The sequence below is a fragment of the Ictidomys tridecemlineatus genome, chromosome 1, assembly GCF_052094955.1.
Source record: "Ictidomys tridecemlineatus isolate mIctTri1 chromosome 1, mIctTri1.hap1, whole genome shotgun sequence".
NCBI lineage: Eukaryota > Metazoa > Chordata > Mammalia > Rodentia > Sciuridae > Ictidomys > Ictidomys tridecemlineatus.
This window is the reverse complement of record NC_135477.1, coordinates 251,769,014-251,792,210: the sequence shown is the minus strand read 5'-3', so window position 1 is coordinate 251,792,210 and position 23,197 is coordinate 251,769,014. Positions and strand designations below refer to the sequence as shown.

Here is a 23,197-nt window from a genome sequence, read left to right as displayed (position 1 = left end):
CTTGACTTTTAAACATATCTATAACAAATGTGAATAAACAAAACATGACCAGAAAGTGGTTGGGCTCTATAGCAAGGATTCATCCAGTGCCACCTCCCTGGGTGCATATTTTCTTATAGAAACATAATCCTCCCTCCCCAGGACTCACTGACACTCATTTTACCAAAGATCTTGTCCATGGACGCCTCGGAGGGCAGCGTGCAGTTGAATATGGAGAAGTGCCTCTTGAGTCTCTGGGGTATATCATTGCGTCCACCCCCAGGATGGATCATGGCTGCCAAGAACTGGACGTCTGCAATACTGGTAAATTCTCCAGGCTTCTCTAAGTTATAGAATCCATTTTGTTCCATTAGCTGCCGTACTATCTCATTAGTAACCTAAAAAAGACAACTTTCAATATTAAAATGTCTCAGCTCCTTGACTTTTTCCAAAGGATGGAGTTTACTGAAACTCAGGAATTGCATGTTGAAAAGGAAGAAAAACACTTCTTCATCCAAGAATAAAGAATAGTGCTGAATTAAAGAAACAAAATGCACAATAGGATCCATATACCTGATCTCCCCACTCATTGATTATTGGCATATTCACATCATCGATGAAAATAGTCATCTTCTTTCCCGCAGGAGGGCCATACGTGGTACCCATGCGTTTGTCCACATAGCTCTCTATGGTCCTCTGTCAACAAGAAAGCCACCAGAAGTGTCTGTGAGAGTCTCCCTGAGACGTGGCCAATTATCAAAACCTGACGACCTTTGAAATGTCAGAAATTACTTAGAAAAAGTCAAAATCTCCCCGTTAATATTGGCAAACAAGTCTTAAAGTATCTAAATTATTTGGCATAATGTTCACAACCTTTGGAAACCTGGTTTAAAGAGTAAATAAATACTAACCAATATAAATTTTGAATAAGATTCTTCTATCCACTTATTTATTTTTCAATAGATCTTGATTTTATTTATTTATATGCAGTGCTGAGAAGAAAACCCAGTGCCTCTCACCCATGTGGGGCAAGTTCGCTACCACTGAGCTACAACCTCAACTGTCTTCTTTCCATTTATAAGGATTTATTTTTCTCTTACTATACCTATGTTAATGACATGTAACCCCCATTACTCAAAGGCCACAGTCCTGCAAAAAGTTTCCCCATAATTAGAGATCCTGTTAAACAGAAGTGCACAGCCTGTCGTGGCCAGAAGCCTGCTCTCTTCACTGAGAAGGAAGCCAATTGGCTTCTGCATGCAGCCAGAAATGACACAGATCCACTGCTTTGGGACAGAGGCAATGACATTGTATCACTTCTCATGCCCCAGCCCAACATGGAGCACAAAGCCCTCTCCCTGCTAATCTAAGATAAGGTGGTAGAAAGGAGAGGTGCACTGTGCTCTGTAAGAAGCAATGTGGGAAAGAATTAAAACCGATTGAAAGGGACATTTGAAGGGGTAACTAGTTTGTAGGAGAAGAGCCTCAGACTTTTATATTTTCACTTCCATGGTACTACAACATAGTTTGGAAATCAATCAGAATATATTAACTGAGTAATCAAGAGTCCAGCACAGAAAAGAGAACAGAAAGGACATCAAAGTTCTCAGACTCTAGAAGCTGAAAATCTTAAAACCCTCATGTCATTCTTACCACTGTGAAATCTATTCATGCATTTTTAATGTTCTTTTAAATATTTTTTTATTGTCAATGGCTTTTATTTTATTTATTTATGTGTGTGTGCTGAGGATCGAACCCAGTGCCTCAACATGCTAGGCAAGTGCTCTATCACTGAGCCACAACCCCAGTCCTCATGCATGGTTTTAAATCAGGTTAGAGATGATATAGAAATAGAGGAGGAAGCAGTGGTATATTGAGATAAAGTGAATTTTCCACTCCTATCCAAAAGTTCTATTTCATGATAAAGAATAAACCAGTTAAAAATGAATTATAACAAGATACGATCACAAAATTCACCAAGATATAAGCAAATCCCTATATATCTATCTTTGGGAATCTTCACAGTAATAACAAATTGTAAGCTTCCACCATTATTTTAATGAATAATAGCAAAAGCTGTGAACATTTTTCATCATTTTTAATAGAAAGATATGTAAATATATCACAACTCATTCAATTACAAAACAAATCTCCCATGAAATAGCACAATAGCAAAAAAGAATTTCATATTCCCCTGACATAGAAACACACTGTTTAATGTACTCAGCTAAATTTAGCTCTGTTTTTCAATGAATTTAAATGCATAAGGCAATTAATAATCTCCTGACAACCTCCTATGGCAAACCAGAGCCTTCCAGGCATTTCCATGTCTATTAATGAGGACTCTCTGGCATGTGAAGATTTTGTCTTGCGGGTGCCCCCTGTGAGCTAAAAAGCCACAGGTGCAATAATTAGGAAAATACAGAGTAATACCCTCATATTGGCACACTTTCTTCCCCTTTGTTATGATCCTAATTCCTTTGAAATGACAGGAAATGATTAGTAAAATGTACACACACACACACACACACACACACACTTACACACACACACACACACATAGGATATCTCTTTGTATATAAAGAGAAAACCTAACAATGGGGCTGGGGTTTTGGCTCAGTGGTAGAGCACTTGCCTAGCATGTGCAAGGCCCTGGGTTCAGTTCTGAGTACCACATAATAATAAATAAAGAAAATCAAGGTATTGTGTCCAATTACAAATAAAAAATAAAAAATTTAAAAGAGAGAGAGAAAAACCTAACAAAAATAAAAGCAAGAGAAAAATGGAGTAGCTTGTGGGACTAGAAGTTGCAGCTTCTTTCTGTGTGGGGAATTGCTGTCCATTCTGTGGTTACCTAATGAACTCTGAGGTCTGGTGAGACCTCCTGAAGGCCTGGAACACAATGATTACGTGTTCTAATGGAGGTGTTCAGAATATCGTATGGTTGGACTAGTAGCTCCAAATGGACTTCCCAACTTGGCTGTACCATCGAATGACAAAAATCAGCACCTCCAAATGTGAACTCCTCTTGCCCACCACATCTGCACCTCCTGGTTGCTCAGCACAGGTTGGCACCAACCGCCCAGGTGTCCAGTCCAAACATTCCACATCTAACATTGCTAAGTTCTTTCTAGTATGACGTTGATGTTGGTTTTCAAAGTATCTCCTTCTGTCCAAACTTTTTTCAATTATGTGTCTTTCTCACAGAAAGCCTCTTAAAATTGTCATCCCTATTACCAGCTATAGATGATACGTCCTGCTAAGTTAGACAAGATATCTATATCATGCAACTTATAATGTATCTAGAATTTTCTGCCTCCTCCCCAAATAAATCATTGTTATGATTTGAAAATGGGTAGTATTTCCCAACACTCCATATGTCAAATGCTTGGCTCACAGTGACACTGTGGGGATGTGCTGTGGAAGCTTAAGGGGTGGAGCCTAGTGGGAGGCCCATATGCCATAGTCACTGGGCCCTTGGAGAGAATTTGGGGACCTTGGTTTCTCAGTCTCTATCTACTTGCTAAGTCATGATGTAAGCAGTCTGTTTCCTCATGTACCATAACCAAAAACCCAAAGCATGGGGCTACCCAATCTTGGACTGGAACCTCCAGAACCACCAATTTAAAATAATAATAATAATAATTTCATTTCCTCAGGTATTTCATTATAATGACACAGACTAATACAATCCATCTAAATAATTACTGAGGACCTTTATAGTATTCTACCACCCACCTTCTTCCCAGTCTCTTGGATGCATTGTTTTGGCAGTATGAACCAATAGGCAGTTAACAAAACCAAGTAAGTACATTTGTTTATTTGGTTACTATTTGTCTATCTTACTCTCTTACAGCCGCAGGGACTAGAGGTGTCTGGTACTAGGTGCATATCATAAATATTTGATCCATAGTAAATAAACACAAGGAGCCCAGAGTCCTCTTAGACTTTTCTTTCTTTCCTGGCTTCTCCTCCAACAACATCCACTCAACCAACCACGAGTCCCATCTGTTCCACTTCCTAACTCAAAGCAATAGCAGCTGTGTTCTATTTGTGCTCCCTCTTCTACTATGTTGGTCCAGCCCAACCTCCCTCTTGAGGAATTACTGCAATGGATTCCTCTCAGTTCTGAGTGCTGCCATCTCCCTGCCAACTTGTTCTCCACTCTGCAGCCAGAACAAACTTCCTAAAGGGCAATGGAACCCTCCTGGGGTTCCCCATTCTTGACTCTGAAGGAACACCAGATGCCAGTCAGTGGCTTACCTCTCCAGTCTTGTTTCTAGGGAGTCCTTCCTCATCTCTTGGTACTGGTCCCTCTAGGTCTTAATTGATTTCTACTCGGTTAAAAATAAAACGCACGCCATGAAATGGTGCTCACCTCCTATGCTGGTTTACAGTGTTCATTCTGGGAACCTCACTATGCACGCCTACAGTAGCCATTTCTCAACCAGAAAAACCTCTTAGGATGAGCATCAGCCAAACACACTTTGTGAAATATTGTCATAGATGAACGTACTTCCCCATCACTTCCTTCAACCCAGCTTTTGGTATTTTAAAAATTGAAATTTATAACAGAAGACTGGGCTATGGTCAATCTATGCTTCCGTGAACCTGAAGAAGCATGGCCAGCACAGCATCACCTCATGCAACCTAGAGACTAAACGAGGTTCTGCTCTCCTTGTCTATCTCCACATACACGGGGTACCAACACCAGCCCCAGCTGGGATGGTGGCATTTTAAGAAGTAAAAACTAATCAGTTAAAAAGCCAAGTAGCTTTACGAATGGAAGTGAGGAAAGTTCCCATCTTTTGCTCAAAGCTAAGAGTTCAAAACCTAGAACCAATTCAGTTTTCTGAATTAATTTCTTAATAGACAATTCAGTCTTTATAATTCTTAAAAATTCATAAAACTCCCATAAAACAATGACCAGCTCTTTCATTGGCCTCATTTCTATGATCCTCTAAAGAAATAAATACCCTTCTCCTCTGGGCTTTGTGGTCCTCAGAAGAGGAGGCACATGGCCCATCAGTTAAGCTTGCACGTGAGTCTATTCCCCTAACCAGACACTGGGAAAAGCACAGCCCTGTGAGGCGTGTGGGCAGAGCCTCTCACAGTTGAAGAGACTGTGCTCTGCCCAGGCTCCTGGACTCACCACTCACACACTGTCTCCAAGCAGGGCACAGCACAATACCTGCACAACCCGGTGGCCTTTCCTAGCAGCTCTGCCTGGGTTTAAAATTGGGAAATCAAAAGGTTAAACTGCTTCTCCCTCTTATTAGCTTTATGATTTCATGTTTCATGATATTTCTGAATCAGAGCCCAGAATTAACAGTGCATATAAAGCCATGTAAATCATACAGACATGTACAGGTACATACAACAGAGCATTATACAGAAATGATGCATGAGAAAGGTCTTGGTGAGCTTGATACATTATAAAAAAAAAAAGGCATTTTATTATTGCTATGTGAAAATCTATATACAAGCACCTAAGTCATTTTTCATAAATATTATATACAATTAAAGTGAAATATAAAGCATACTTAATTTTAGGTTTCCATATATGCACTATTAGCTAAAGGATAAAAATGGAGAAATTCTGCTCTTTATTTAAGAATCTACTACCTAAATAATAATTTCTGGTTTTATTGTAACTCACTGAAACCAAATGAAAACCACCTTATGTTAGTAAAGTTTAAAATGCTCAATAGTGATTTTGAAATGTAAGATCTGACTTAAAAAAAATAAAATAGGAATATCATAATGCATGGCCAGAAGCTTAAAATAAGTACATTAAGTGGCAAGACAGCCTTTTGGAGATTAACATGGATAGAGAACAGCCCCTGGGAGCAGGCCCCGGGGAAAGCACAGCAGAGCAAATGGGGACCTGGTTTTTGGCTTTGTTTCCACCAGCCAGTGACTGAATTCAGAGAGTACCTGACTCTCCCTGCCACAGTGCATTAATAGGAACAGTAAACACTGACGTTTTAAGAGAGCTTTACCATGAAAAATACTTTCACATATTATCTGTTAGGATTCTCCTCTGCAATCTAGTCTTCAAATTGTGCTCTGAAGAGCCAAAAGGATTCCTATAACCACAGGGACCCCTGCAGGAAGCAAAGATATTGAAAGCGGCTTTAGGAGCCCAGCACCAGTGTCACCAAAGCAAATCCATGGTTACCTGCTTATAGATTAATATTTTTGCATAAAATATCCTTTGAAAGAATGGTTCTAATTCCAGAGGGAAAAAAACCTGGAATTTTCTTCCAGGCTCTATGAGTCTCATTTTTAAAAACTCAAAATGTATGGCTATGCAACCATTTGTAAGCTGGTTGTTGTATTCAAGATGTTAGGTTAGTTTTCAGAAGACACCAATCTTCTCAGAAATTCTCTTGAGTAAGTATCACTTTCTTTATTTTACTTTTCTGTGTTGTTTAAATTTCTAAAAGTACATATGACTTACTTTCAAAAAATAGAAAACAAATAATTAAAACAATATTAGTTTTGCAAAATAAAGTGTCATCTCTCTGTCTCTCTTTTAAAAATTAAAAATAAAAATAAATTAATTTAGGCAAAAGGGAATTCAGGGTGACTATAGTTTGTTGTTTTTCTTTGTTTTGTATTTTGGGTTTTTGTTTTGTTTTGTTTTGTTTTTTTGTCCTAACAAGACACTTTTAATAATGACAGAGAATGCTATTATTAATCTGAGACAGTGGAAGTAAATTGAACAAAGAGGCACACGTGGCTCTCCCATGGAAAATAGATGTGAAAATGACACTGTGGTAAAAACAGAGTGAAAACAACCTGGCAAGTGACACACAGGGGTCCTTGCTTGGGCAGTTGCCATGGTGACCGAGGAGGGACCATAGTAATCTGTTTTCCCATCTACAGTTTCCATCTGGTTGAGCTCCAGATAAGTGGGAGACAGAGACAAATTCTCTACGCCATCAGCCCTGTTTAGTATGAATGACTGAAAATTATAGAGAGAAAGTTAATTACAGCAGTTTGGCTAATTGAAAGCTTTCTAAAACTAATGAGTCTCGCTTAATAGAGAGCTTGAAGCTCAGCAGTCAGAATGGGCTCAGGCACTGCACAGCAGATGAGATGATTCTGAGCAGGAAAAGAAAGAGTGGTGCTACTGCTCCACAGAACACCCAGGACCGGAGGGACAGGGTTTGCATGGCTGAGGTGCTAAGGAACCTAATGAGATGGGTTCTGTTTCCAAAGCCTGCTTTACTATCCCTCTGATCACACCTAGAAATTTACTGTATGGTTTATTAACTTGTATGCCAAATAATAAAGATGTTCTCTGGATAACGTGGCATTTTCTAGGAAATTAATACCTCAGAGACACAGACCACGAATCTTCCCTACTTTACAGTGGTCAAACACCAGAGTTGGCACAAAAACACAGTGAGTAGGGCCTCATCCTATAGTAAAGACTTCAGCTGTTCTGGCTCCTGGGAGAGAATCTTCAAACCTTGGAGAGAACCTTGGAATTTGCTGAATCATAGGAACATCTTTGTTCTTCAAACAAATTCCTCACACGGTGGGAAAAAACTATGTAAGCCCTCAAATTTTGAGCTGGATAGACCAACCATGGGATTACAAGGTTGGGATCTGAACTGGGAGGGAAGGGGACTTGAAGTTTGAACTCAATCATGGGGCCAATTATTCAATCAAGCATGCCCCCCCGTAATGAGACCCCAATAAAAACTCAGGACACGGAAGTTCTAGTGAACTTCTTTGGTGATTGATGATATACGTGATATGCCCAGAAGGTAATGCATCCTGAGGACAAGGAAGGCTTGCATTGGAGACCTTCCTAAACTTTTCCTTATAAACCTTTTCCTTTGGCTCTATTGATATTTATCCTTTATATTTAACAAAAAAAAAAACTGTAAGAATAGTGCTTTCCTAAGTTCTGTAAGTCATGCTAGTAAATTATCAAAACTGAAGGTTTCATGAGAAACCAAACAAGTAGATACTTGGGCAGAAGTCTGGGTGGCCTGGGAGCCCCTGAGCTTGTGGCTGGTGTCTGCAGTAGAGCCGTCTTGGGAGAGACTATGCCCTTAACCCCTGAGGTCTGCACTAACTCTGGATAGTTGCTATCAAATTTATTTTGTAGGCTTAAAGATTTACTACAGTCTCAGAAGTGTTAATAGCTAGATAATTACATTACATGAAGAAAAAGATCACATTTTGATTTTTTAAAACTTCATCCTTAAATAAGGTTATAATCATAGCCTTTAAACAGAGTATTGTCCTAAAGTAAAGCTAACAAAAGTCCTTTAAATGTAAAGCGGTATCAATAAAATATGTACCTTGCCAGCCTAGGATAATTTAATGTGCTGCTCCCCAGACACAACAATACCCCTGCCAAGTCTATAACTCAGAGTTGACCTTTCAAACAGACCTTCCCACTGAGACTCTGTATAAATGGTATTCATTTGATAGAAGGCTAGCCAGGACTGGAAACTCCCATCTCCAGCAGAAGAGTATGATGAAGTTGACAGTCTAATTTAGAAATTTAATCAATGGTCTCAGTGTATTGGCACTCTGCTGTCACCAATTGAATGAAGTGATGGAAAGTCATGATTTAGCCGTGCCCTTAACAATCTTCATTGCTCTGATATTTTCATTGCAGTAACTAAAGAACAACAAAGTTCATCAAAAGCAAGTTTGGATTCCCCTAAATATTCCCTTTCTATGTGCAATTTGCGAAGCCTGTCTTTGTGATAACATATTAATATTCTTACAAAAATATGTGTGATAGTTTGTAAATGATTAAAGCATAAGCTGATTTTTAAGAACTTCCTCCCTAGTTTCAATAAAATCTTATACAATTTTAGACCAGGATAAAAATTTTTTAAAAAAAGTCAGACAAACCCACGTCAGTCCTAGCAGTTTCTGTCACTCTTATGATGATATGATATGATATATGATATGATATATGATATGATGTATAATATTTCATCTGCTGAAATTCTAAAATACCTTGTGGGAATTGACTATGGAAACCATGGTAGGATGTTAAGTCAGGTAATAACAAAACAAAAGTATCAATTTAGGAAACAGAGTTTGGGAGAATGGAAGAGAATTAGACTTGAACCAAAACAACTCAGGATTCCTCCATGCTGATGTCCTGGGGTGGATTGTGGAGAGTTAGATTTTGTAGAGGAGAACAGGGAACATGAAGAAAAATGAAGAACTGTGTAAAGCATTTCTTCAGGTAAACTTACAGCCTTGGATTCAAGAAAGATTCATCAAAGATATCTATGATTCTAAAGGCTAGAAAAATAGTAATAAACCTAGAAAAGCAGATTCTAGAGAGAGGAAGTAGATTTATGTGGGAGAATAAATGACATATTCTTCGTTTGGGGATTTTTCATTTTCACAGGCTTTTCTACATTGGTATTATAAACAGTATTGAGGACTATGGCAAATTATATAAACTCTATTTCTCCACAATGTAAGATTAGATATTACAATCTAGCTAGAGAATAGTTTCATTGCAATGAATAATAGAGATGATGGAAGACATACATAAGGGAGATATACGGCAATGAAAATTCAGATGAGGTTCAGTGGGCACAGGCAGAAGAACAGATCTGAGCCTCCAAAACTCATTACAGATGTAATACAAGAGAGCCAGTACCTGAAACATCAGTGGAGTGGTGGCAGAAGAAAAGTTCAGACTCTTGATCATGTGACTTTCAGGATCATATTTTGACATAAATCCTTTGATTATGACAGTCTTGGCTGTTCCTTGTTCACCAATTAATAGTACAGCCTACAACAAAAGGAGCCGAGAAAGAAGTAAAAGGAAATAAAAGGATGATTATGGGTTGAATTGAGTCCCCCACCCTGATCCTCAAAATTCACATGTAGAAGCCTTCATCTCCTATGTCCCAGAATATGACCATATCTGGAGATAGAGACTCTCAAGAGGTGTCTCAGATAACATGGCAAAATGAGGATGTTGGAGTGGCCTATTCCAACCCAATGAGTGTCCTCACAACAAGAGGCCATGTGGACACCTAAAGCAGTGGGCACATGCACACAGAAAGTCATGGGAATACACAGAGAGAGTGCCATCTGCAAGCCAAGGAGGGAGGTCTCTGAGAAACCAATCCTGCCAACACCTTGATCCCACACTTCCAGTCTCCAGAAAAGTGAGAAAAACTGCTATTGTCTAAGACGCCCAGGCCTTGCTGTTTTGTTACAGCAACCTCAAGGTCAACAATCAAAAAGGAAGGATTTCTCTTTGGAAAAAAAAAATAAGTCGAAATTCACTTTCTCTCAACTAATACATGAGAAATAATCATGAACGAGGACTATTTAATTCTAATATTGTCCTGGGAAATAATAAAAGGTGTTCACTCATTTATACAATATTTTCGTTTATTCTAAACAGTAAAAGAAATTATAATCAAAAAATAATAATCAAAAAAGAGACAGAGAGACAAGATGCAGAGGCATGGAAGGTGGCAGAGTGGCCCTCTGTCCAAGTTTATTTATGCCAATAGGTTACATTAGGTCATTAGTACCATAACCACATTGTTGTTTAGAGTATCATTAAGGTTACTTATTCTGCAGTTACATCTCACAGTTACAGTATGCAATGTCAGGAGCTTTGTGCAGTTCTCAAGAAGGTCCATTGTCTGAAGTTACTGTTAGGTAGGCAATTCCAGGAGCACCAGAGCTTGGTGAAACATTGTAGTTATCAAGCAAGCAACTTCCTTTATCCCCAGGAGTTATGTGCCTAAGATTAAGGTCCAAGCTGATAAGACTCTAGCATGGGAGGGCATTCCCATGACTTGGCACAGAAACTTTCCGGGCACAAAGCATGTCATGGCCATGAAGTCATCAGGACCCCAATCCCAAACACAGAACCCCTACAAGAAACCATTCTAAAAGTAAATTCAGGCCAGGCGTGGTAGCACATGCCTATAATCCCAGCGGTTGGGAGACTGAGGCAGGAGGATCTCAAGTTCAAAGCCAGCCTCAGCAATGGCAAGGTGCTAAGCAATTCAGTGAGACACTGTCCCTAAATAAAATACAAAGTAGGGCAGGGATGCAGCTCAGTGGTTGAGTGCCCCTGAGTTCAGTTCTCAGGCACCAAAAAAATAAATAAATAAATAGATGCAGTATGTTTTAAGTTTTCAAGGGATCTTTTAAAAAATATGCTATTTTCATGAAAAATAATTATGAACTAGGGCTATTTTTTTAAAACAAAAGTTTAAAAGCCATACCTTGCCCTGTTTAGCAATGGTTTTAATTAGAAAGTCAGTCCTCACATTGTCAACATTTGGCACCAGGATGGAGCTGTACTCTGGGGTAGTATCAGATGGATACACATATTCCTGGGTACGTGTGTTCCAGTGCATCCAGGTACCTGAGATGAACAGAGAATGGTCACATTTTTCTGATAGTAATTTAACTCCTACCTGAAATTAGCAGACACCCTTGAACTCTCAGGAGGACATCTTCCAAATACTCCCCATAAGATAAAGATCATTAAGATTAGAGATATCATCATACAAGTATGAGTTAGCTTGGTCAAAACTCCCATGGAATTATACCAAAGTGGCCATGTTAGCAACTATCTTAAAATCCTCTTTTACAAAATATATAGGTTTTCAAGAATACTGTATGTAGAAATACAGAACAGAGAGTGCATGTGCCTGAAATCATTAATCATTTAAAAATGTCAGGTCTCACCAGCTTTTATGCTATGTATATACACGCATATAAAAGACATAATTATATAAAAATATGTACTTCATCTATACATATACACATGTATAAATAATCTAAAAACATATATAAATATGAACACCCATACTGAGTAAGAAACGTTCTTCAGCCTTTGTGATTTTGACGTCAGTTGCTGATTATGCTGAGTGAGTGGTTGAAATGGATCTGCTTGGGAGATCTTTGCAATTTTCCTTATTAAAAGTTCAGGGCGGAAATGCGCATTTAGAACACTAAGCAAACCTTTTTTAAGAGAAACATTAATGCGCTTTCTTTGCACATGAACCTTTCCATCTTTACTGCGGAGGGTTCCATTCCTGCTTTTAAAATATTTGGCCTGCTGCTCTTGATAAGCTGGAGCTCACCATCGGGCGCCACGTAGTGGTCGAACATGCCGTCGCCGGGGCCCTCGGGCGGCAGGGGCAGCGCGGGCGGCCGGGCGCGCAGCCAGAGCTCCAGCCTGCGGCGCGCGTGCGGCTCCAGCGCGGCTCCCACGCTCCACATGAGCGCGAACACGAACAGCCGGCCCAGGTGCTCGGGGCTCAGCTCCCCGCCCTGCTCCTGGGGAGGCAAGAAGCACGCGGGTACTGGGTCACTCGGTTGCTCAAACCAAAACTTGGCTCAGTGAAAACAGTGCACCTGGAAAGGGTCAGCGTTCCTTCCCCCCCAGACAACAAGGGAAAGATGAATACAGCCGGCGACAAATAAGGAACTTCTCTCTAGGAACACCCGGTTTTGTTTTTTTGTTGTTGTTGCTTGTTTGGTTGGTGTCTGTTGTTGTTGTTTGTTTTTTAATAAATTAGGGATATTTTACTAGATGACTTTTATCAACCAGCAGCAAAATTGTGAATCCATGGCTTGCTTTTTGTGGGGAGTGGGGAGGTGGAGACGAGATGAGATGAGGAGAGAAGAAGAGAAGAGACAAAGTAGGCAGGCGGGGGATCCACATTTCAAACAGCCCCCCCACCCCCACACACACTCTAACCAAATCTACTCAGATATCATGTTCTCTACACAGTGCGGCTCAGCCAGTAGGAAAGAAATGCTCCCCAAAGTGGAGCAGCGCACCTTGGGAGGGATCAGGCCCTGCAGCATGTCCACGCTCTGCCTGATCACGAAGGCCTCCAGCAGCTCCATCTTGTACTCCAGGTTCTGAACGCTGAAGCGGTACAGCTCTGGGAAAGACTCCGTGTACAGCTGGCGCAGCACTTGAGCTTCTTGAGGCGGGCGTTGCTTAAGAAATCCCTGTGAGTTCACAAATTAGTACATGAATTCGATCTATTAGCAACCGGAGAATGACCACGTGGGGACAAATGTCAATAATAATAATCATAATAATAGCAATTATATTAGCAATAATAATATCCAATGGCCATACTGCACTTAGGATGTGCCAGGTCTTGCTATAAACCCTACCACGTATTAATTCATTTAATCTTCGATGCAACTCTGTGAGGTAGGAGCTATTATTATGTCCCTCTTATAGAAGAGGAAAAAAACCCAGGAAGATCCAGTAATAGCTCAGCATCCCACAGTTGGTAGGTGGCCAGGCCAGAACTCAAACCCAGAGTGTGCATCCACACCACCAGCACTACACTACACAACAGCCCAGGCCTTGAGGCTAAGCTGGAGAAACAGCCTTCAACTGATTCAAAAACATGCTAGCAGCAGATGAGGAGGCAGGTATCTTCATGGAAATAACTCAGAAGGAAAAGGAAATTTAAAAAAAAAAAATGAGCAAAGGAAATTCACCCACATTTTTAAATGCAAAGCAAAAATTTGCCACAATTCCTCATTTCTTTTAATTTTTTCAAGTTTAATCAATGAACAATACAGAAAAATACTGAAGTATATTCAAGAAAGTGGAAAAATTCAGTTATTTGGGGAACCCCATGCTAAGAAAGTACATGTCATTCATAAAACATCACTTGACAAGTAGCATTTTGTTAAGATGAGGCAAGTTCTCTTCGGTCAAGAGAACAGCTCAATGCTCCAAGAAACAACAGAGGTCTCTGAACAGAAGCAATAAAATGCCCATTCTGAATTATTCATTAATTCATGAATTTACCATGATTCCACCTCAACCAAAATATAACACTTTCTAGTTGATGGAACAAAAAACAGACATTCACTAGGACAGGTAACCAGCCTGTCTCCCTGCAGCTGAGGAGACCCTGCGGCATGGTCTGCCTGCTGGTAACTCTCTCTGAGCCGGCCTGCACGGCTGTTAAGATTTTCAGCGTATTGCTGGTGAATCGCATTTCTTCCTGATCATGTCCAAGAGAAAAATTGCCTTCTTTAAAAGCATAGAAAAATATTATTGGGTAGATATACCATCAATGTAAAGGTCTTAATCAGCCTCAATCTGTAGGGCCTATAATTGGAGCTTATTTTATAGCAGCAAACTCTAAATATTTATTACCTAGTACTTTAAGAATATGTTTCAAAAAAAAACCCTTGTGAAATTGAAGTATTTGAGAAAAAGCACATAAATACTTTTTCACTCAGAGTTTACGACTACTAGAAATAATTAAAAAAAAAAACGGAAGAAAGATAGAAAGATCTATTTTGCTTTTAGAAACAAGAAGCCCTGGGTCGTCTTCTCCAGCACTCTAATTTGGTAGAATGGGGATGTGACCCAATCATCTCTATTTTAAAAATCTGTCATTATTAATTACTTTTGCAAAGCTGGAGTCAAGAACCCCTGCTCTTTAGTTTCTTCCATGGACAGGTAATTTAATTGTAAAGTATGAAATCTCTTGGAGTATCCTTAGTGACACAGTCAACCATGTCAACACCACTTTGCCATACACTGCACTCCTTCACATCTTAATACTCTCCAAATCTAAACCCCTTTCGATACAAAGTTGTATAACCTTAGGAAAGACATTAATAAAATAAATAAATAATATTAAATATTAAAAATAAATAATAAATATAAAAATGGAAGTACAAAAATATAGCAGCAATATAAAATAAATATCTCCTTTCATCTTCAAATATGTGTGTGTGTAAATGAAAACAATAAACTAGACCAAATACATCAAAAATGACTTGCTGCATGGTTTATCTAATAAAAACCTTGCCTTACATTATAGGATTAACTTAATAAAATATCTAATTATACCAAGCATTTTATTATTAATCTAATCCTAATTGGTATATTCTAGAGTAGACTGGTGATAATAAAATGATATACCTAATCATGAAATGAAGAGAGATTATCTAAAATATCATTTCCAAATATAAACTTAAAATTAATGTTATAACTACTGAATCTCATTAAAATTCTTTATATGCAATTTTAACAAATTGTCTTCAAGTTAGTATTCTAAGATGGTTGTTCCCAAACTTTATGTGAATGAGTACCTTTTAAAAATTTCATGAATCCTTGAATGAAGTCAAATTAAATTTTACTTATTCAGTGCTCAGACAGAGTTTGGCAGGATTATTGATTCACTGTAGGCCTGGCAATTACCTGGAAATCACAGTTCTAAAGTGATTAGGAGAGCACTAAGGAGCCTGAGAGGGGCAATCAGAGCTTGAATGTCACAGTGTATTCAAGGGTCTTCCATCAACATTAGCATAAAAAGGCAATTACGCTGCCAGCTGCAGGAAAATCTGCACACACACACACACATTCAAAGAATGCTAAAGGGTCTGTTTTCCTTTGTAATTATACAAAAGAAGGAGTCAATCATACCTCAAGAATGGGACTCCAATCAAGGATAGAAGAACTCATGAAAACCATTCCATTTCTTGAGACAGTAGCCGGAGAAGCATTGTCAATGTTATGAGGTTCAAAAATGATCTTGCAATTTGGAGCCATAGGAATCCGATCGCCATTGGCAAGGGTTAGGGTTTTATTATCATCCAAAACGGAATTCAGATTTTCAATCCAGATGGCGTCGACTGGACCATCAAGAACTATCCAGATATGCTCTCCTAGAATTCCCCACGGGGGAAAGCATACACACACATGTGCATATATACATAGCTACAGAGCTGGCAGAAGGACTGCAATCTTAAATAATTTTATCACTTTTAAATAAAGCTTTGATCCCAAATGATTATTTTAACAATTTTAGCTATTGGACTTCTACAGTTTTTTTTATATAGCAATTACATAAGGTCCATAATCAAATTTTAAAAATCATTCGTTCATTGGACACATACTCATTAAGCACCTTCCTTGGGTCTGCACCATCCTAGGGCCTGGGGATACTGAGGCAAATAAAACAACATCCTGCCTTCAAAGAGCTTTGAACTAAGGGTAGAAAAGACTGTCAAGCAAATAAGTAGAAGAAAAAATATATAAGAAAAATTAATCAGGTAAAGGGAGTGGGGGTACCATTTTAGATAAGACAGTCAATGGAAGATTCCAGAAGGAGAATAAAGAATAGAAAGGTCTCGGGATAGAATTTTCCAGACAGTGGAACTAGAAAGTGTGAAGACCCTGAGCAGGAATAAGTTTAAGGTAATGCAAAGGACTGAATAGTTTCTGTCCCCTCAAAATTCATATTTCAAAACCCCAACTCTCAAGGCGATGGTCTTAGAATGTACAACTTTGAGAGATGATTTGACCGAAACAGAGGAGGCCTCAGCCATGGGGTTGGTGTCCTTGTAAAAGAGAGGGAACCCTTGCTCCTTCTGCCACTTGAGAACAAAAGAGTTAGCAGTCTGCAACCTAGAAGAAAGCCCCCCGGGGGTCCAGCCTTGCAGGTACCCCGATATCAGACTCCCAGCCTCCAAAACTGAGAAATGAACCTCTGTTGGTGATAAACCACCCATTCTGTGGTATTGTGTTATTGCAGTCCAGAGGGATGAAAACAAGTGAATATATACCAAGCAGTACGATGCTGAATGGGACTGGCAAGAAGAGGAGAAAAGGAAGAAGTATATGAGTGCTCTGGGAAAGACAGGTGAGGCAAGACAGGCAGAGGCATGGAATAATTTCTAGTATGCACAGGTTAATGTCCAGAGCCCAGCAGAACTGCTGAGTTGGGTCATGGCTAAGGTTAAAATGTGGAAGCCATCAGCTTAGAGGTGGCAATTTATAATGATGGGACTAGGTAAATTTCTTCTAACTGCAAAGTGTAGAGAGAGACCAGAGGTCTGAAGGCAGAGGCAAGGCAACATTTAGATTCCTGGTGGGGGTCTCTTTTGCTAGGCCCTCCATCACCTGTCCACAAAGCAGAAGTGAGAGGAGAGCCAGTCGGATGGGGGATGCCAAGGCCAAGTGAGTTAAGGCTGAAATGTTCTATTTCAAATACAATGCTTTGAGAATGCTAATCAAGGTCACTGGACTAGCAAGGGCGGAAAACCATGGGGATCTAATCACAAGTCACTTTGAAAGCAAAAAGCACCTGTTGCCTTTTCAAGAGAGAGAGAAAATCCTCTCCTAGCCCTTCTTTTTGAACTTGCGTCATGAGATTTGCATTGACACTGGAGTCTCAGAACAAATAAAAAAAACAATCTCTAATCTAAGCACGCTTCAGAAGTGGAACATCTTGATTTCTCTTCTGACAACTGATACTAGTTCAATGAGCTGCGTTCCACGTGAGCCCCTCATTGGCTCTGCCTTCAACAGACCCTGTGGTGCAGAGGGTAGCCTCAGGAGGTGAGCCCGGCAGCTGTCCTTCTCCTGTGTTCTTCCTGCTCCTGAGGCTTCCTTCCGTTACTCACTCAGAAGTGAGAAAACGTGGGGAGGAGAATGGACACCACCATCCATCTGAGTTTGCACTCTGAGAACACTGGGTTCAATGTGCAGCGTGCATAAGCCAGCGAGACATTGTTCAGACTGAGCCACTTGCCCTTACTGTCTGTTTAAACAACCCCACACCAGTGTCCATCTTAAACAGAATAATTTTCACGTTCAATATAGACTTCATTTTTCACAGATACGATTTTCTCTCCAAAGAAGCTCATTTTCTCTTGTGATTTTATAGCAGAATCAGTATTTTTAAATTGACTGTACATAACTAAAAGTAACATTTTAAAAATATTCAGTGAAAAGTTAGGATAGAATCACTTTGTTCAATACTATCAAATTTTCCTTAACAGCTTTTTCCATCTATTTTTTTTCTAAGATATCATAGGGATACAGAAGTATTGTTTCAAAAACTAGTCTTTCAAATGGGAGGTTTAAATATATGAATCAATAATTTCATTATTTCAACATTCACAGATATCAAACTGATTTATGACTTCTTAGTCTTGACTAACGTATTATATGGAGGATTCTATTGCTTTAATAATTCTATCCAGCCACCAAGGATTTTATTTAGAAGTGCATGTTAAAAATAATACTTGTAATTCGTCTTCTACCTTTCTTAGCTCTCAGCGTTTTCCTCCAAAGGGTAGAAAATATCCCATCAGTCCAGTCATTTGTGGCCACATCAAGCCGACCAAACATCTGGGGGGCGGTAATTGCTTTGGGATTCATCCTCATTTCCCGGTGTGGTTTTCCACAATCTATAGCAAGTAAATCCAAATTTTAAACATCTCAGATGTGCAATGAACCGTCATTAAGCAACATAGCACTAATTTGTGGTGTAGCGTCAGCAAGTGCTCAAAATATGAAAAATGCAAAATTACATGGAAAAGATATGTCATGTGCATCCCAAGCTATCGTAATTAGCCTCATTGTACTTTGTTGACTAAAGCACATTTTTATCTCTGTAAAGAAAACTGCATATTGCTTAAGGGATTGAAAGGGTACCATTCGGGAATTATGAAGGTGCTACTATAATCTAGACCTTCTCTAAATTTCACAGCTCAGGGTATCTTCAGTTTGTGGCATATTAGATTAAATCTTGTGACTGAAATATCAGCTAGAAAATGCCTCCACCTCTCCGTTATCAGCTTGAGTTTTCTGATACCTTTTCTTGCTTATCTTGGAAAAGATAAAATAAATGAATTTTGTATGAATCGAGGACTTTTGTGGCCATCTTCAAGAAATGCATTTGAAGCTTTCAAATCCTCAAAGTACTTTTAAATGGGCTGGAAGTTTGCACATAAGGGACTGGAGTTAATGAGTAGAAGAGTGAAGAAAATCATTTAAAGTATAAAATCATAAAAATAGATGCTGAAATATTCTATAATTGTGTGAAGATCAGATAATACAACCATACCTAGATATGCACATGAGAAAAGATATTACATTAAATCCCACTGTGATGGTTAATTTCTTTAGGTCACTTTGACTGACCCCAGTGGGCCTAGATTAAACATTTTTTCTGGGTCAATCTATGAACAAATGGTACCCTTTTAATCCCTTAACCCATATGCAGTTCTGGATAGGAATAGCATTTGAATCTGTGGCTCGGTAGATCTTCCTCCTGCATACGTGTGGTTATCATCCCATCTGTTGAGGGCCCCCATAAAGCAAAATACAGAGGAGAGAGGAAGTCTCCCCTTTTTCTTCTTGCCTGAGCCTTTGAGCTAAGACAGTTCATCTCATCTTCTCCAGCCCTCAGAGTAAGATATGAGTCATTAGTTCCCCGTGTTCTCTGGGACCAGTTTACATCTCCAGCTTTCCCTGGCCTCTAGTGTGTAATGGCAGATAGGAGGACTTCTTGGTGTCCTTCAGCACATGAGTCAATTACTCATTAGAAATCTATACACACATGTGTGTGTGTGTGTCCGTGTATGTGTGTGTGTGTGTGTGTGTGTGTGTGTGTGTGTGTGTGTGTGTCTTAGTGATCTGTTTCTCTGGAGAAAAGAGAAAGTTTTCCTGGCTAAAGCAAGCAGTTAGGAAATTAGACAATATCTCTAATTTTTGCAAATCACAAAAACAACCTGGGCAATTCTTTTTGATATTTCATGGTGCTAAAGTTCAACTGAGCTGCCATTCAGCTTTAGCAATTGATGACTTCCATAACACTCTGGCAACACCATATTCTTTCTTTCTTTCAAATCTCATCACACACGTCACAAAAGGACAGCAAAATCTCACAGTGGGGCTGCGGTTGTGACTCAGTGGCAGAGCATTTGCCTAGCATACGAGAGGCACTGGGTTCAATCCTCAGCACCCCATGAAAAATATAAATACATAAAGTTCTTTTTAAAAAAAAATCTTATAGTCTATGACACTTTCACAAAGGAAATATTGGACTGGGTCTATTGCACACACAAAAAAAAAGAGAAACTATGGCAATTTATTTCATGATGGAACAGGTAGAATTTTTATCATTTTTATTAAGAGGCCACCACATTCTCATAAGAGCACTCTAAGGAAAACAGTGCTTGACTTTTACAACGTTGATTAGATTAATTCCTCTTGCTTCTCCTAGGCATCTCTTGACCTTCCTGGACTCTGCCTTGGTGTAGGCACCTCTTAGTTGCTGTCACCTTCTTATAGACTCCAGATTGCCCGTGCTGCCCCTTATCTGCTCTTCCATGACCACCAGATGGCCTTCCACCCACAGGATGACCATGCCACTCCCCCGCTCGGTGGCTTCCCTTCACCTACAGAACAAAGCCTCCATGCTTAGTGTGAGCCACACAGCCCCTCGGGCCACCCAGTGCCCTACCTGAGACCCATCTAAAAGCAGACCTGAAACAAGGACTTGGACACTGGAAATTTCAGATGAAGGGATAGACTGACCAAGACAATAAATCAGAGAAGGCAATAGAAAGGCGCATTGAATAGAAAATAAAAAAGAAAGACAAGAGGCGGGACACTTGCCATGAGGTCTTCTCCCATTGGTTGATAGAATGGCTGCCTCAGAAACATTATTTCCCACCAACCCTGACTTCTAGGCTGAGCTAGTTCGCTGATTCAAAAGCTGGGAGATATTCTGAAGCTAGTGTGGGTCTGGAGGGCTCTCCAACACAGCTGCATCTACAGCAGGGGAGGGCCAAAGAGTGGCACTGGATGCCAGTCGCACCTTCCATACCTGCATAACCAGCTTCATCACCCACACTCCCACCCCATAAACAAAGGGCATTTCATCCACACCAAAGCACTTCCAGATATCTCATGCTCTCTTCAGTCCTTCCTACCTGTAGGCTCTTCTTTCTGCTAAAAATATCTTTATCCATCTGCTACTCAAGCCTCAGAGGAAGTAGCACCTGCTCTGTAAGACTTTCTAAAATTCCTTAGCAAAGTGTCCAGTCTCCTTGGCCTCTGTTCACAGCATAATTGTCCAAAGCTTGCTCATAGCAGTTCCTTGTTGAGTTATAGTTATCTATTCATAGGTTTGTTCCCCTAGCCACACTGCAGTCCCCTTAAAAACAGAGGCATGCTTTCTCATACCTGTTTTCCTACTGCTGGTACACCTGGCAGAACTTCAAAGTCCAGAACATTAAAATCATGTGATGATCAAATCACAGTATTATCAGGGAACAAACACCCAGGTTGTTTAGTAGAAATTCTACCCCATTGTCCTCTGTCTTTTGGATAATTAAAATTTTCAGCAAAAACAATGTATTACTGAGGATAACAAATGTTTTCCCTATGTCCCCAAACCAAGTGTTGGGTTAAGAAATAATCTAATAATTAATTCACCTTTGCAAGGATCATCTCCAAAATCAATGATACCATGTGGACTACATAATTTAGATATATTATATACAATGTATCCATACTGTTTAAAATTTAGCACTTAATTTTGTTCAAGTCATTACACCAGGTGCATTTACAAGTTTATTCTTAGCATAAGACAGCTTCACAACTGCAACGAAAATACTGAGCATACTTTTTCAGAAGGAAAACACAATTTTTAAAACTATAAAATCCCCAGACAGAATCTTAATAGCATTCATGAAAAATCTCATGATAAACCTGGCAGGTGTGAGTTCTATTTTGGTGGAGGTAAGTGTTGGCTAGGAGCAGAGTCTGTTTCCATCTTAGAACATTCTGGCAGAGTTCTAATGCACTGAATTCACATCCTCCAACAACTGAGGGGACAGAGACCACATCCAACACACACAGGAACCTAAATTAAATACTGGCAATCTCCAGCAGCCACCAACAATGCAACAGTATCTGCACACTGCAGCTCCATGAGCTGATCCAAAACCCAACCAACACCTTTATCCTGTGGGATGACGTGTAGTATTCCATCAGCCAAAGTTCTATGAAATTTTGGAAGTTGGCTCTGTCAGAGCTAAGGGCTGCTGATATATTTATAAATAATAATAAATGTCTGATGAAAAAACAGGGAACAAAAAATAATCATAAACATGGCAATACCTAAGGTGAGTAACTTAGAGACAAGACGACTAGGGACACCTGGAAAAAAAGTGCATTTGTTCATTTAACCCCACCAGATCTGATTCAAGTGGGAAGGCGGTTTATGATCAGAATGATTTTCCACACATCAGAGCTGAGACTGAAATTTTATTTTATTTATTGGGAAGCAGAATGCTGCATTATGTTTTCATTGGGAAGTAGCATGGTATGTTGGGAAAGGCCTGCATTTTTGTTAGTGAGTCTTTACCTTAACTCTGAGGCCCATTGCTTACCATCCTTCTGACTTGGAGCATTTCCAAATTTGAGTCTTGGTATTTGTATAAAATAGGGATAATAATGGGCACCTCTCAAGATCATCGTGAAAATTAAACGACCTGGCATTTGTAAAACAAATAGCACTGTGAAAATGTCACTTTAAAAATGCTTCCTCTCTCTGGTCCATTAATGTAATACATTATCCCTTAAATGCACCTAATAATCAGTAAAGCAGCCTTCCGTCCTATAAAAATATGTTCGTGCATCTGCCTGCATGTCCCTAGTGGGCATTCAAGTGTGTTACAACTGTTTAAATGTGTCATGAAATTGGCGGCCGTACCTGACATGGCCTTCATCAAGGTGTGGATGCAGGTGGTTTTCCCTGCTCCGCTAGGCCCCAGAGTCATCATTCCATGCCTGACCCTCTGCGTCTCAAACAGCTGGATGACTTTCAGTTTCCAAGGAGGATGGTTGATTAAGCCAGCTTCTTCCACCTGAAACAACGAAACCCCACATTGGCCGACATTCACAACGATTTGACTTACTACCGTGCTTTAGAGATGCATTGACATAGGAGCAGGGAGAAGGAACAGGAGATTGGCATTGAGTGGATATAGAGTCTGCAAAGATTTAAAAAAAAAAAAAAAACTTCTGAAGGCAGATGGAAGTGATATCTGAACAATGTGAACGTCCTGAATATCACTGATTGCACACTTCAAAAGGTTTAAAGTAATAATGTGATGGTGTGTATTTCACCTCAATAAAAAAAACATATTGTACAAAAAATATACACAGACATAGACAAAAATCAGGCTGAGTGTAACTAAAATATCCCATACTGATAAGACACATCTGCATTTCTCTTTGGGAATTGAAAATATATTCACATTTTTTGAATGTACAAGTCAGGAACAACTTTAGAATAAAGACTCCATGTAAAATGTATTTTGAATGTTTAATTTAAAAAACAGAAAAGTGGTTGACATACCAGATTGAGTGAAGTTCCAT

At 39.5% G+C, this 23,197-nt stretch overlaps 1 protein-coding gene across 2 annotated transcripts in view; it reads right to left on the bottom strand.

Moving 5' to 3' along the window:
- The window catches only part of Dnah5 (dynein axonemal heavy chain 5), a 279,864-nt gene that overhangs the window by 99,761 nt on the left and 156,906 nt on the right, over positions 1 to 23,197 (bottom strand). For both annotated transcript variants that reach the window (XM_078018064.1, XM_078018069.1), the window contains exons 41-49: positions 22,530 to 22,683; positions 18,064 to 18,210; positions 15,440 to 15,681; positions 12,805 to 12,981; positions 12,102 to 12,297; positions 11,235 to 11,377; positions 9,638 to 9,772; positions 553 to 675; positions 164 to 377 (exon numbers count right to left, since the gene is read on the bottom strand). In XM_078018064.1, coding sequence (XP_077874190.1) covers positions 164 to 377; positions 553 to 675; positions 9,638 to 9,772; positions 11,235 to 11,377; positions 12,102 to 12,297; positions 12,805 to 12,981; positions 15,440 to 15,681; positions 18,064 to 18,210; positions 22,530 to 22,683 — 1,531 coding nt within the window. The remainder of the gene's footprint in view (positions 1 to 163; positions 378 to 552; positions 676 to 9,637; positions 9,773 to 11,234; positions 11,378 to 12,101; positions 12,298 to 12,804; positions 12,982 to 15,439; positions 15,682 to 18,063; positions 18,211 to 22,529; positions 22,684 to 23,197) is intronic.